The sequence below is a fragment of the Staurois parvus genome, unplaced genomic scaffold (genome assembly GCF_062004578.1).
Source record: "Staurois parvus isolate SC_StPar_1 unplaced genomic scaffold, SC_StPar_1.0 ptg000096l, whole genome shotgun sequence".
In the NCBI taxonomy this organism is placed as follows: domain Eukaryota; kingdom Metazoa; phylum Chordata; class Amphibia; order Anura; family Ranidae; genus Staurois; species Staurois parvus.
This window is the reverse complement of record NW_028317892.1, coordinates 945,753-958,765: the sequence shown is the minus strand read 5'-3', so window position 1 is coordinate 958,765 and position 13,013 is coordinate 945,753. Positions and strand designations below refer to the sequence as shown.

At 40.5% G+C, this 13,013-nt stretch overlaps 1 protein-coding gene across 1 annotated transcript in view; it reads left to right on the top strand.

The window, feature by feature from the left end:
- The window catches only part of CERS1 (ceramide synthase 1), a 91,008-nt gene extending 78,574 nt beyond the window's left edge, over nucleotides 1-12,434 (top strand). The window contains exons 6-7 of the mRNA XM_089670793.1: nucleotides 9,913-10,052; nucleotides 12,111-12,434. Coding sequence (XP_089526919.1) covers nucleotides 9,913-10,052; nucleotides 12,111-12,153 — 183 coding nt within the window. The 3' untranslated portion in view covers nucleotides 12,154-12,434. The remainder of the gene's footprint in view (nucleotides 1-9,912; nucleotides 10,053-12,110) is intronic.
- Nucleotides 12,435-13,013: the final 579 nt, after the last annotated feature.

Genomic DNA, 13,013 nt, shown 5'->3' with positions numbered 1-13,013 from the left:
AACAAGAAAGGATTTTGCTCGCTTTAGAAACCGCAGCTTGGCATTGCTTTCTATTATTAAGCCTATGATCTACCAGAACTCCCAGATCCTTCTCCACCATTGACTCCTCAGGTGTTCTCCTAGTATGTATGATGCATGCATATTCTTAGCCCCCAAGTGCATAATTTTACATTTATCAACATTAAACCTCATTTGCTACATTGTTGCCCAATTAAAGAGTGCATTGAGGTTATCTTATAAATTGGAGATATCCTGTAAGGACGTAATTCCACTGCATAGCTTAGTGTCATCTGCTAATGCTGAACTAGTACTTTTAATCCCAGACCCTATATCATTTATAAATATATTAAAAAGTAAGGGTCCCAACACTGAACTTGGGGTACACTACTGACAACCCCAGACCATTCGGAGTATGAATCATTAATCACTACTATTTGAATACGGTATTTTAGCCAGTTTTCTATCCATTTATAATCTAAGCCTCTAGACTTTAATATACACACACAGCTGTGGGGAACTGTGTCAAACGCTTTGGCAAAATCCAAGTAAACTATATCCACAGCCACTTCTTTGTCTAAGTTTTTGCTTACTTTCTCATAAAAAGAAATCAGAGTTGTTTGACAATTTCTGTCTTTCATGAATATATGCTGACTAATGCTTAAAATATTGTTTTCTAGCAAAAACCCATCTATGTGGTCTTTTATTAAACTCTCCTGTATTTTCCCGACTATAGAAGTTAATTTAACTGGGCTGTAGTTACTTGGTAAAGACTTTAATCCCTTTTTAAATTTGGGCACCACATTGGTCTTACACCAATCCAGTGGTACAATGCCAGTCATTAAAGAGTCTCTAAAAATTAGAAACAAAGGCTTAGATTTAACAGAGCTCAGCTCTTTGAGGACCCTTGGGTGTAATCCAACAGGTCCAGGTGCTTTATTTACCTTCATTCTATCTAAATGTTTCTAGACCATGTCAGTTTTGATCCATTGTGGATCATGTGGGGCTATGTCAATACTATCCCCATTAAGAACTTGAACTTCCCAATTTTCTTTTGTATACACAGAGTTGAAGAAAGTATTTAATACATTTGCCTTCTCTATGTCCCCAGTACCCAACTCAAAATGATCTAGTAAAGGGCCTACATACTCAGACCTGACCTTTTTACTGTGAGTACATTTGAAGAATGTTTTGGAGTTTGTTCTACTCTCTTTTGCAACCTTTCATTCGTTTTTAGTTTCTGCGACCTTGATTTCCTCCTTACATATTCTGTTATATCCTTTGTAACCTTTAAATAATGATCTTTTATCTTTCAGTATTTTTATTTAAAAATTGGTGTACACAGAAATAGAAACGTTGCCCACCTACATGGTGAGATGGGGTGAATAAACATATTCATAAAATATATAGGCACGTGAAAAAACATTAGTTGATGATGTTGTAAACAGGAAACATTATCCCCACAGGGTAGCAAATGCTCCATCAGTCAGTAAACATACGCAGTTCCATATAGATATTTACCAACAATAAGAAAACCAAAAAAGAAGAAAAAGGATTAAAAATAGAAAAATTCAAAAGAAAATATCCAGGATAAGTCAGAAAAGAAGAGGAGAGAAAAAAGGAAAAAGGGAGAGAGAGAGGGTCAGCCGTAGTACTATTAAGTAATAGAGATATATCTGATCCATAGTTCCCATGTCACCTCAAATTTAGAAGTATCATTTTTGACAATGCTCATCAGTTTATCGTTTATCATTATCCAATTAAGTTTTTGTTTAACCCCGTCTAGCGGAATTAATGATTGTTTCCAACATCTGGCTATGGTAATATGTGCCGCCAGTAAGAGGTAAAGAATTAATTTAGTCGATTTTTTGGGAATGTCAGCAGGCAGCAAATGAAATAAAGCCACTTCCAGTGATCTACGAATATTAATTCCTGTTACCGAATAAATGAAGTTAAACATTGGGATCCAAAATCTATTCACTACCGGACATTTCCACCAGATATGGAGCATAGTGCCCTCTTGTCCGCAGTATCGGAAGCAATTAGCTGGTACTGATGGATACATTTTAGCAAGTAGTGTTTTGCAATTGAATTCGATAAGAGCAACATTAATCAAAATCTTTGATAGAGTATGGGCCGCATTCTGCCAAGTGTCCAGGTCCAGTGAGCTATTCAAATTCCTTTCCCATTGAGTCATATAAGATTATTTAGTGAGTGGATTAACAAGGGAAGCATAGATAATGGACAAACGACCCTTCATCATCCCAGTTGCCCCACAGGAGACCTCTAAAGGAGTAAGTGTGCAAGGTTCTACAAGTAATTTGAGTTTACTAGTGATAAAAGATAAAAGTTGATTGTAGCGAAATAATTCACTGGAAGGCATCTGATACTTTGTAAAAAAGTACTGGAGAGAACGAGGACGAAGTCCATCCAGGAAATCTCCAATAGGCAGTAAACCCTTATTCAGCCACCATTGGAATACAGATGGTGATAAGCCAGGAATAAACTTGGGATTACAAAAAACTGGAGCTAATGGGGTATGTGGGGAGCAGAAAGGTTTGCAAACCGCCATCTATCCCACACCATTGACGAATAAGACAATGTAGGACATAGGATAGGAGGATGCAATCGACTGGGGAGCCACATGAGAGCACCAATAGTGTAAGGATGGCAAGATAAGGCCTCGATGCCAACCCATTGGGGAATGTAACCCCTGACAGTAGTGCAAGATAACTGTGCTATTTGAGCTGCCTGAAAAAAGATCAAGAGATTAGGAAGTCCCAAACCGCCATGCTTTTTTAGGGAAAATAGAGTTGACTTGTTAACCCTAGGACGTTTTCCTTTCCAGATAAACCTAGAGACTGCTGCTTGTAACAGTTCCCATTTGGGAACCATGATCGGTGACGTCCTAAAGTAGTACAATAGTTTTGGTAAAAAGGTCATCTTAATAGAGCTAATTCTACCAAACCAGGATAGTGGAAGATCCTCCCAGTCTAATAAGTCAGATTTGAGTCGTTTGAAGAGTGGGGGATAATTTGTCTTATATAACGATGAAATAGAGTTCATGAGGTGAATCCCCAAATAAGGGAGAGAACGAGAGGCTCACTGGAAATCAAAATTGTCCTGGAGGTAATGAACCTCCGAGTCAGGTAGAGAGATATTTAAAGCAATTGTTTTAGAGGAATTAAACATAAGACCAGAGGCCTCAGAGAAACGATGAAACAGGTGGAGGAGACCAGGTAAAGACATTTGAGGATTAGATATATACTTAAGGACATCATCAGCAAATAAGGCACATTTATGGTCTCGCTGACCACAGCGGATGCCCGAGATAGTGGGATCAGAGCAGATGGCAATCGCAAGTGGTTCCATTGCCAAAGCAAATAGTAGTGGAGAAAGAGGGCATCCCTGTCTAGTACCTCGCTCTATCGATAGGGAGGCTGATTTGTATCTGCGAATAGAGACTTGAGCTGAAGGGTTAGAATATAGGGCCCGTATTAATATCGTGAAACAAGGGCCAAACCCTAACCTACCCAACATCTGAAATAGGTAGTCCCAAGATAAACTGTCAAACGCTTTATGAATGTCTAGTGATAACAATAAGATTTCCCTCTGTGAGGATTTGTCCCAATTGGATTGTACAGCTGACAGCAGGGCCAGAGTCCGACAAATTTGGTCCAATGTTTGTCGGCCACTGATGAATCCTAACTGATCATCATGAATATAAAGGGCCAAAAATCTGTGATGGCATAAAGCCAGGATTTTAGTAAGAATCTTTAGATCACAAGGCGATAGGTCGATAATTAGAGACTATAGTAGCATCCTTGTGGGGTTTGGGAATAACACTGATGAATGCCTTGTTTTCGTCAGGAGGCACAAGTCCCCCATCCTGTAAATAATTAAAATAATGGGCCATATGTGGAATCAGGATATCAGGGAAAACTTTATAATAGTTATGAGAAAGACCATCTGGTCCTGGGGATTTATGAGGGGCAAGAGTTTTCAAGGCACTCTGAATCTCCTTGCACGAGATAGGCCGTTCCATCAACTCCCTATGGGCCTCCTGAAGGGAGGGAAGAGCAACAGAGCTCAAGAAGGTGTCGGGAGACAAAGAAACATCCCCCTGAGGTGAGCGATATAGGTCAGTGTAAAAAGAATGAAATTTTTGGAGAATCTTACTGGGATCTTGAGATAAAGTGCCGTTATTCAGTCTGAGTTTAGGGAGAGCCATTTGGGAGTGTCTAGGGGTCAACTTGTGTGCCAATAAAGTGCCTGGTCTATCCGTCCAAGTGAAGAATTTATGGTTAGACCATTGTAGCTGTTTGTGAGCAGTGGTAGTAAGACATAGATTAAGTTCCAATCGGGCTTGATCAAGTTTAATCAGCAGATCCGGTCTGGGATTTCGCTTATGCTGGGCAACCAGGTCAGTATATATTTGCGTTTTAGTGGAGAGTAGGTCATTTTGGACTTTTTTAAGTCGTGAGGAGAGTTGAATAATAAACCCCCTAACCGAGGCCTTATGGGCTGCCCAATTAATAGCCGGGTTCGTATCCTCTGCTTTATTGAGTTCAAAGTACGTTTGTAGATGTGAGGAGATGTCCTGACAATATGAGGTGTTACCCAAAATAGATTTGTTAAGGCGCCAGTAATAAGCAGTCCTATCAGGAGTCCAGGATGACAATGTTATAGAAATCGGGTCATGGTCAGACCAAGGCATGGAAAGGATTTTAGCAGTGAGCAGTCTGGGGAGTGAGTGTGTATGAAGGAATATATGGTCGATGCGAGAATAACAATTATGAGCCCTAGAATAATGGGAATAATCCCAAGAAGTTGGGTTAGCTTCTCTCCAAGCATCGACAAAGTCATAACGATACAGTAGCTGGGCAAACTTACGGCTCTGTCTGGAAGGGGGCTGAAGCATGGCGGTTCGGGAACGATCCAAAATCTGATCCAATGCTAAATTAGAGTCACCAGTCAAAATAACATTGTCTTCGAATTCCGGGGCCATGGAGCTCAATAAGGATTGAAAAAATTCCACCTGATTGGTATTTGGAGTGCAGTAGATTAAAAAAGTGAGTAGGTGTCCTCCTAAATGAACTTTCACCAGAAGATATCGCCCCTCCCTATCCCGGATAATTTTAGATTTGGTAAATGACAGACGGCAAGACAAGCAAAGAGCAACCCCCTGTATTTTCTCTGTAGCATTAGCAAAATAACAGACAGGATAATCTTTATGAACATATTGTGGGGTGAATGAAGGGGGAAAATGTGTCTCCTGCAGGGCAACAATGTCCACCCCAAAAGAGCGGTATGAATTAAAGGTCTTTATATGTTTTGAGGGGGAATTGAGCCCCTGAACGTTGTGAGAAAGTAAACGGATAGCTCAGCTATTAGACCGTGGAGAAGACATAACTGACAATTAAGGAACTATGTAAGATGGAAACCATCCACTCTCGGAGCACAAGAATGGTCCAAAGAATCCAGATATACTGACGACTGAGCCTGGAAAAAAAAGAAAAAGCAAAAGAATCCAAAAAAAAAAGGAGAGCAGTAAAAAGAAAAAAAAAAGGAGACATTTGGAATATAAAAATACTTGTGTCGAGTAACCAATGGTAATATACATAATAACATAATATAAGCAATTCAAACAATATATTGGTAGTATCAGGGCTATAGCCCTGCAAAGGAATGGATCTACCCAGAGAGAACAACTCAGGGAAGAGTCTTCCAATCTAGGAGGGCCCATAGACACTCCCTGGCACCAACAAGAACAATAACCCATTAATAACATATCAAATAGCAGTAAAGGAAAAATAACTGAGTCCTCTGATATTGTAATCAGCTGACAGATCTGATGTAACCTTATAGTCCCCCCCTCCCCCCCCAATCCTCCCACAGCCCCCGAGCAGTGGTGGCCAATGTTCCCAAGGAACCACTGAGAAGCCACCTCATGTCAAGAAATGACATAAGAAAACCCACAAAATGACATGTTAACCTCAAGAAGTCTTTCCGGGTGATTTCGGTGACTTCGTCTTCCTAGAATTTGGAGCAGTCCACAATGGTGAAAGCGGCGGAGGTCGAGAAGCCAATCTTGCTGAAGAATTGGATGTAGGACTACGGGAGATAATGCCCAGTTGAAGTAACAGTTCCGTTCTGGAATGTAGAGAACCCGTAAAGTTTTCCATGAAATTGAATTGAGGTGGGAAAGTAGTGGCTTAAGAGATCGCCGTTTCTGGATAGTGGTCGGAGAGACATCAGCAAAAATTTGTATCTTATGTCCCGCAAACTTTAGATCCGGAGTCTCCCTACTATACTTCATAACCGCTTCCTTGACCTGCAAAAAAGTGTGGCTTTACGACGATATCCCTAGGAGGCCCACCTTGTCTAGGGGGGATCAATGCTCTATGTATACAATCAATTTTTGTATGAAGATCATCGATATCGGGTAATGCAGACCGCATGAGGGTTCGTGCGCAGCTAGTGAGCTCTTTAACTGACTCAGGGAGCCCTCGAATGTGGAAATTGTAGCGCCTAGCCCGATTTTCCAAATCATCAATTTTAGAATAAGCTTCCTTCAATTGATCTTGCAAGTTGGTAATCATATTAGGATTTTGGGATACACTATGGACTGTCGCATCAACTTTAGACTCGATACTCTCCAGGTGTTGGCCCAATTCCAGAAAATCCTGTTTAAGGTCAGCTGCCAATTTTGTTGTAGCTCTATCCAGTTCGCGTTGCAGTAAATCAGCTAACTGAGCTATTAGGGTTGCATCACCTGAGTATTGTGGTAGATCCGGAAGGATTGCTGGTGAATGAGCAGGGCTGTCAGTTTCAGGTTCTGGGCCTCTATTCTGGCTAAAAAAGATGGCCGCTATCCCCATTGGATATCTCACTATCCAATGCGGAAGAGGCAGAGTAATCACGGCCTAGTGAACAGGCTGAAGCCTGGGACTCAGGCAGTGCAGGGCTGGAAGGTGACTGGGGGGGCCGTGGAGAGTCACTCACTCTAGATGGTGGAGCTGCTTCTGTCCGGTCCTGGCCAGTAACAGAGGTAGGGCCCGATTTCGCCCTCTGAGGGAGAGGTGCTGCTTTATTGGAAGCAGAGGAGGCGGCAGGGACCGTGGACGCCGAGCCAGGCGCCATCTTGGATCCCCCGTTCCCCGCAGGGATCGAGAGCTGGGAGCCACCGCGGCTCCTCCCTGGAGTCCACCCTGGCATGATTCCGGGGTCCGGTTCAGGTCCAGGGAGAGTCCTGGGAGCGGTGGGGGCTCGGTGCCGTTGCTGGCGCCGGGGGGTGTGCGGAGCTAGTGCCGGGACATGTAGACCAGCCACCCACGCATGCACACTCTAAATGATGATATTTTAACTTTGGCTGTCAGCCGCATAGGTTTTATTTTAGTCTTTTAAACCTATTGCCCATGGGAATTTATTTTGCAGTGTGTTTGCATATACGAAAATGAAGCAGTCCCATTTCTGTTCTGTGTTCTTTAATGACAACATTCCCTCCCTGTCCAAATCTCAGAAAGCAAGCCCAAAACATAGGGGAAAAGATGGGAGATGGTAATTGGTGATGAGAACTATGGATTCAGACTGTAGGCTGTAATGAAAGACGTCTTTCACCAAGTCTTCTATGGATGACTTGTTGAGGTAAGGCAAATGGACTCGCATAGCGCAAAGGGTACATGAGGGAAAGAAAGAAGAAAGGTCTCTCCTTGTTGGAGCTCTCAGGGTCAAATCCCATCAAAAGGGGGGGGGGTTCAAAGTGTGGGGTTGTTACTCCAATTAATACATGGTTATTCATGTAATCTGGTGTTGATTATAGTGAGACCAGCATGCTCATGTTCACTTTCTTAATTTAAATGTACGTCTTTAACATTTTGCACCTTTGCTTTAGAAATTATTATATATTTCAAAAAGTTTACAAACTTACTTACTAAATGATTGTCACATGTGACTGTCATTTATTTGGTATCGTGTATGCATGTAATTCATTTATATCTATATAACTTGTTGGTAAGAATTTTAAATAGAAGACAAAACTAATGACATTTTAAGTCTATGCTAATGGTGATCATCTCCATCCCTGTCTAGCTGGCATCAACAATTTTGCAGTTGCATAATTTGGGGTATCAGGCATTCAGTATGTTAATCTGTCCTATCCACAAGCCGTTTGTGCCGTGACCTTAGTCCACTCCACGCTACTGCTATCTCCTTTGATTATACAGAAAAAAACATTATTAATTTTAGAGAATTGTGATCAACTTCAGCACAGCATTTAGCAGAGAAAAAAAGAAATGAGATAAATACATTTGTTACTTATATAAGTATGAAATGACAAGACGATTGCATGTGATTCGCAGAGAAACCGCATTCTTGTACAAATCACATGTGATTTGTGTGCGGTGCGAATGGAGCCATACATTTTTGTATGGGTCTAATCGCACCGCACCCACACCAAAAACCTGCAGGACCCTTTTTTTGGTCTGCACTAGAATCGTATGGCATGGGTATTCACACCTATGTGATCCGATTCTGCACATCACACCACGTTTTGCGGACTGCTTTCAGGGTATTGTTAACTTAACATACACACCCGCAGCGGTTCCCATGAACGGGGTGTGATTCTGATGCGGTGCCGAATTCCGCACCACATCAGTGTGAACCAGGGCTAAAGCTTGTAGCAGTCCAGTAGAGTGTATGTTACTGGTCATCGCTGCTCTCACACTTCCTGCTGCTTGTGATACAATGGTGGCACCATGGCTGCCGACACAACAGGAAGTGAGAAGAAATCTCTATAAAGTAACGGCTGTAAAATTGTGGATTTCCCCTCAACTTCTGTCTCAGTGGCCACTGGTACAAATAGGGTGATATGGCGATTCAAATGAGGTTGAACCCTCCCAGTGGGGACACGGAGACATCTCATAGGGGTCTAACCATAACTTTAAAAAGTTTTGGCTATACATACACTTTAACAATAAACTCACATTTCACAAATTTAGGCTAACTTAAAGGGTTAGTTCTTTACATAAAAAATGTAAAGGTGAACGAACACCGGACACCCTCCCCACAACCAGTCCCCACTGTACTTAAATCCGGAGTACCTGAGATGTCAGTATCATCAATGTGATGGTGCTGACCAGTCAAAATCCATCTGGTACTTCCTGGAAGCATTGACAGAAAAGAAGGAATCTTTTTTGTCAATGCAGAACTTTTCTGACCATCTTCACACAGAGTTCAGTGGTCAGAAAGGAAGGTGTGTACCAGGCCAGTCCTGTTAGATTGTGGAGTGCATGGGCCAGCATCTGGACGTCTAAAACAGCTTACATATTCTTTTATATTCAAAAGTATCCCATAGATAACCTATCATATGATGCTGCCCAAATCACAAGTATAAGAAATCATGTATTTAATATCTAAAAATATTGTACCTATAGATTTTGGTACATTGTCAATATCATATATCCGAAGTAGAATTACAGCCGAATACAAAAATCACATGCATGATGCAGTCTATTACTAGCAGTAACACAGACGGTTTTCTTTTTCTGAGTCCCCCCTTTAACATTGTTTTATTATCTAATGATCCTGCAAATATATCAGTTATCATACCACTTCCTTTAACAGGTCAGATTTTCCAGCAGAAGTGGTAGTTAGAGAATTGGGACAAACAATATAACACAGACGGGGGCTTTCAATATTTGGTGTTTATTTTTATGGTCTAAAGCCCAACTCCAGGCAGTGTTTTGTACATTCTTTAAAATATTTTAATATTTGCTATGCCTCTCTTTTAATCCATATTGCCTGTAGTAACCAAATACATTTCTGGCAGTATACACAAGTTAAAAAGAACTAACAAAAATGTGTAGTTTAGCATTTTGCTTCCCACTCAAAATGTGTCTCTATTTACCTCCTCAGTACATAGTGATGTTTGTCGTGAAAGTGGTAACAGGTCAAGAAGTGAATGATGTCCGGGAATATGATATTTCTGAAACCCAGAAAGCAAAAGTCTCAAATGATTCTAAAACATTTTCACTCAAGAACACATCGGACAACAAGTAAGTCCAATAGCTGTCTGTAATATGGAATAAATGGGAAATTCAGAAATTAACATGTGGTAGATACGACTTTGAAAGTATTTAGAGAAATCATTTTTACAATTTTTTTATTTTTATTTTTTGATGTGAGAATGTAGTTAACAATGAAAATGGCCACAACATTTGGCCAGTAGAACAATACAAAAATGAATATAGAAATCATTTTAAACTTACATATGCACTAATACAAAATAAACCTATGACAGGTCAGTTACAGAAATCCATGGCCTTGTTTCAGAATGGACACGTGCGTATTAGTTACCACATTACATTTAATATAATTCCATATAGCAGAGTCCACTCTCAGATGCTGCTGATTTCAAGTCTATTCAGCTTCTGTAAACAGAAGGTTAATGATCAATAAAGAATACAATCTATAACAAGAGAGGTATAAAAGGTATAGATTTATATTTTCATAGTGTTTCCAGAGTTGAATTCCAGTGTGTTACAGTGCTCCAAAAATCCAAATCCTCCTCCTGCCCAGCCCTGGCACCCCTTTAAATGGATCTTTAGGCCATAAGAAGGGACAGGCATCCTGACCACTATAATGGCTATCACAGTAGTCACATGATCAGTAGTCCATTCCATTGTCTCCTGATCATGAATAAAAAAGCTTCGGCTGCCCAGAGATCCATGCAGTATGTGCAGCGTGTGGGCAGCAAGGGGGTAATGCAGTTTCCCCTAATAAGATCCTTACTTACCAAAAGAAAAGACTCCTTTTGTGCAAAAAAGTCCAACAACATTTAAAAAGAAGAGCAAAGCCAAGCGGGAGAGATCTGGGAAACTTTGACCTGGGGAGCAGGAACACAACCATCTAGCTCTTTTATGGTAGGGTCAGATTTCTTTGGGCTGCAGTGGTTGATGTGACATAGTTTATTGTGATATACCCACACATCTTCCTGCGCCAGCTTCCATTGCAGATTTGGACAGAGGAAGTCAATGCTGGAAGGCTGGAATGTCTTAACAGGGGGCAGGACACTATATAAAACTTACCATGTGTCACTGACTGCAGATTCCTCTGATAGAGGTCTGAATGATGAACTATCTCCAGCCAGGGTCACATTAAACCACATTAAAATACTTAAAAAGGGCATCCAGCTATCTTGCTATGATACTACAGCATGGGGACTCCAACTTACATGTTTCCGGCAATCAGGCTTTTTCATGAGCTTTTGTTGATATCATTCATGATATCATGAATGAAAAAATAAAACTAATAAAATTATTATGGTTCATAGAATTGAATCTTTGTTTTAGCTAGGTTAGGACACATGCCCTGTCCCACTTTCTTAAATCCAGGATTAAAGTGTACAGCAAGTCAAAACCAAACAAAGGTTAAACCTACTCCTACCCCCATTTTAAGCCTATTCTGTAAAAAGAAAAATGTCTCTACTTACCTATTCTGACATTGCTCTGATCTGGTCACATGATTGGGGTCCCAGTGCCGGCTTTAGCGTAGAGGAGGGACAGCCAAAGGATGCCCCATAGTAAACCTATGGGTGACATTATTACCCAGGCTCTACAGCTATTGTCAGCAATCTCTCATCTAGACTGAAGCCGGCGGTGGAGAGATCATGTGACCAGATTGGAGCAACTTCAGAAAAAGTAAGTAAAGACATCTTACCTCTTACAGGGTAGATAGAATAAGCTTAGTATGGAGGTGGGAGTAGATTTAAGCTTAGTTAGGTTTGGACTTGCCTACCACTTTAGGCTCTGTATGAATTTAGTCATGTAGGTTATCTACTAGAATATGTAAGCCATGATTTTTATTGTTTAAACATTTGGGTGACTGTATGCAAGTATTACTCTACTTGGCCGGCAGAATTGTAGGAAAGGTATGCAGTGAAAATAGGGAACGCAATTCACTTTATACAACTTTGACAAGCTACAGGTACATTACATTACATAATTATTGTAATTGCAAAATGTAAACAAAACTAAATCATTTTATATATGTAATGTATTTTAATGTAAGTCAATATAGTACAGTAATATAATACTATACTTCTTTTAACACAGGCAACCCATGGTAAATGGCTTTGTAAAGAAAAAGAAAGTATAGCAACCGCAGATCGGTCTCATGCAGAGGTCCCGTGCCCTTATCTCCATCCAGTGAAAAGACGTTTTCATGTTTGCTGTCAACAAGGTGTTACAACGAACTGACACTTAATTTAGCTACTGTATTGTCAGATCTGCTACATAATTCTCCCAGTCTTGAAACTAGAGTATTAACTTGCTATCGACCATTATTACCTCTTTTATGTTTTTTTTTTTTAAGGTGCATTTGCTGCAGAATCTAATGAAATGTTACAGTATTTCTTAAATATAACAAACTAAACATAATAGTGTTTGTTTTTTTTCTCAATATGTTGCTGGGGTTTCAATATTGCATGGTTAATCATACGATGCTGCAACTGAAATTTTGCTGCAATATAAATATTTAAAGTTAGTCAAAATTAGAAATCAAAATTAATCACATTAGAAGAGGCAGCAATGTCAAGATCATTGAAACCTCTAATCCAGCCTATTAAAGTAGCTATTAAAAAAAGGTTACTTTAGGCGTTCTGTTCTCACAACAGAAATATCAGCTCTAGTCCTGAAATAATAGAGGAATCTCAGTCGCCACTAATTGTTCTTTAGTGGGTTCTGTGTAAAACAGTGGCAAAAACTGAGCTTCTTTGTAAGAAACAGGTGTTAGTGAAGCAGCAGATGGTGGGACCAAGGAGGTTGCTTCAGATTTTAACTGTTACTTTATGGAAGCTGTGATCATAAAAGTCATGGGTGAGGACAGCACAGTGGCTAAGTGGTTAGCACTTCTGCCTAGCAACACTAGGGTCATTGGTTTGAAACATAGCCACGACACTACCTGCCTGGAGTTTGCAAGGTCTCCCTGTGCCTGTGTGGGTTTCCTCCCACACTCCA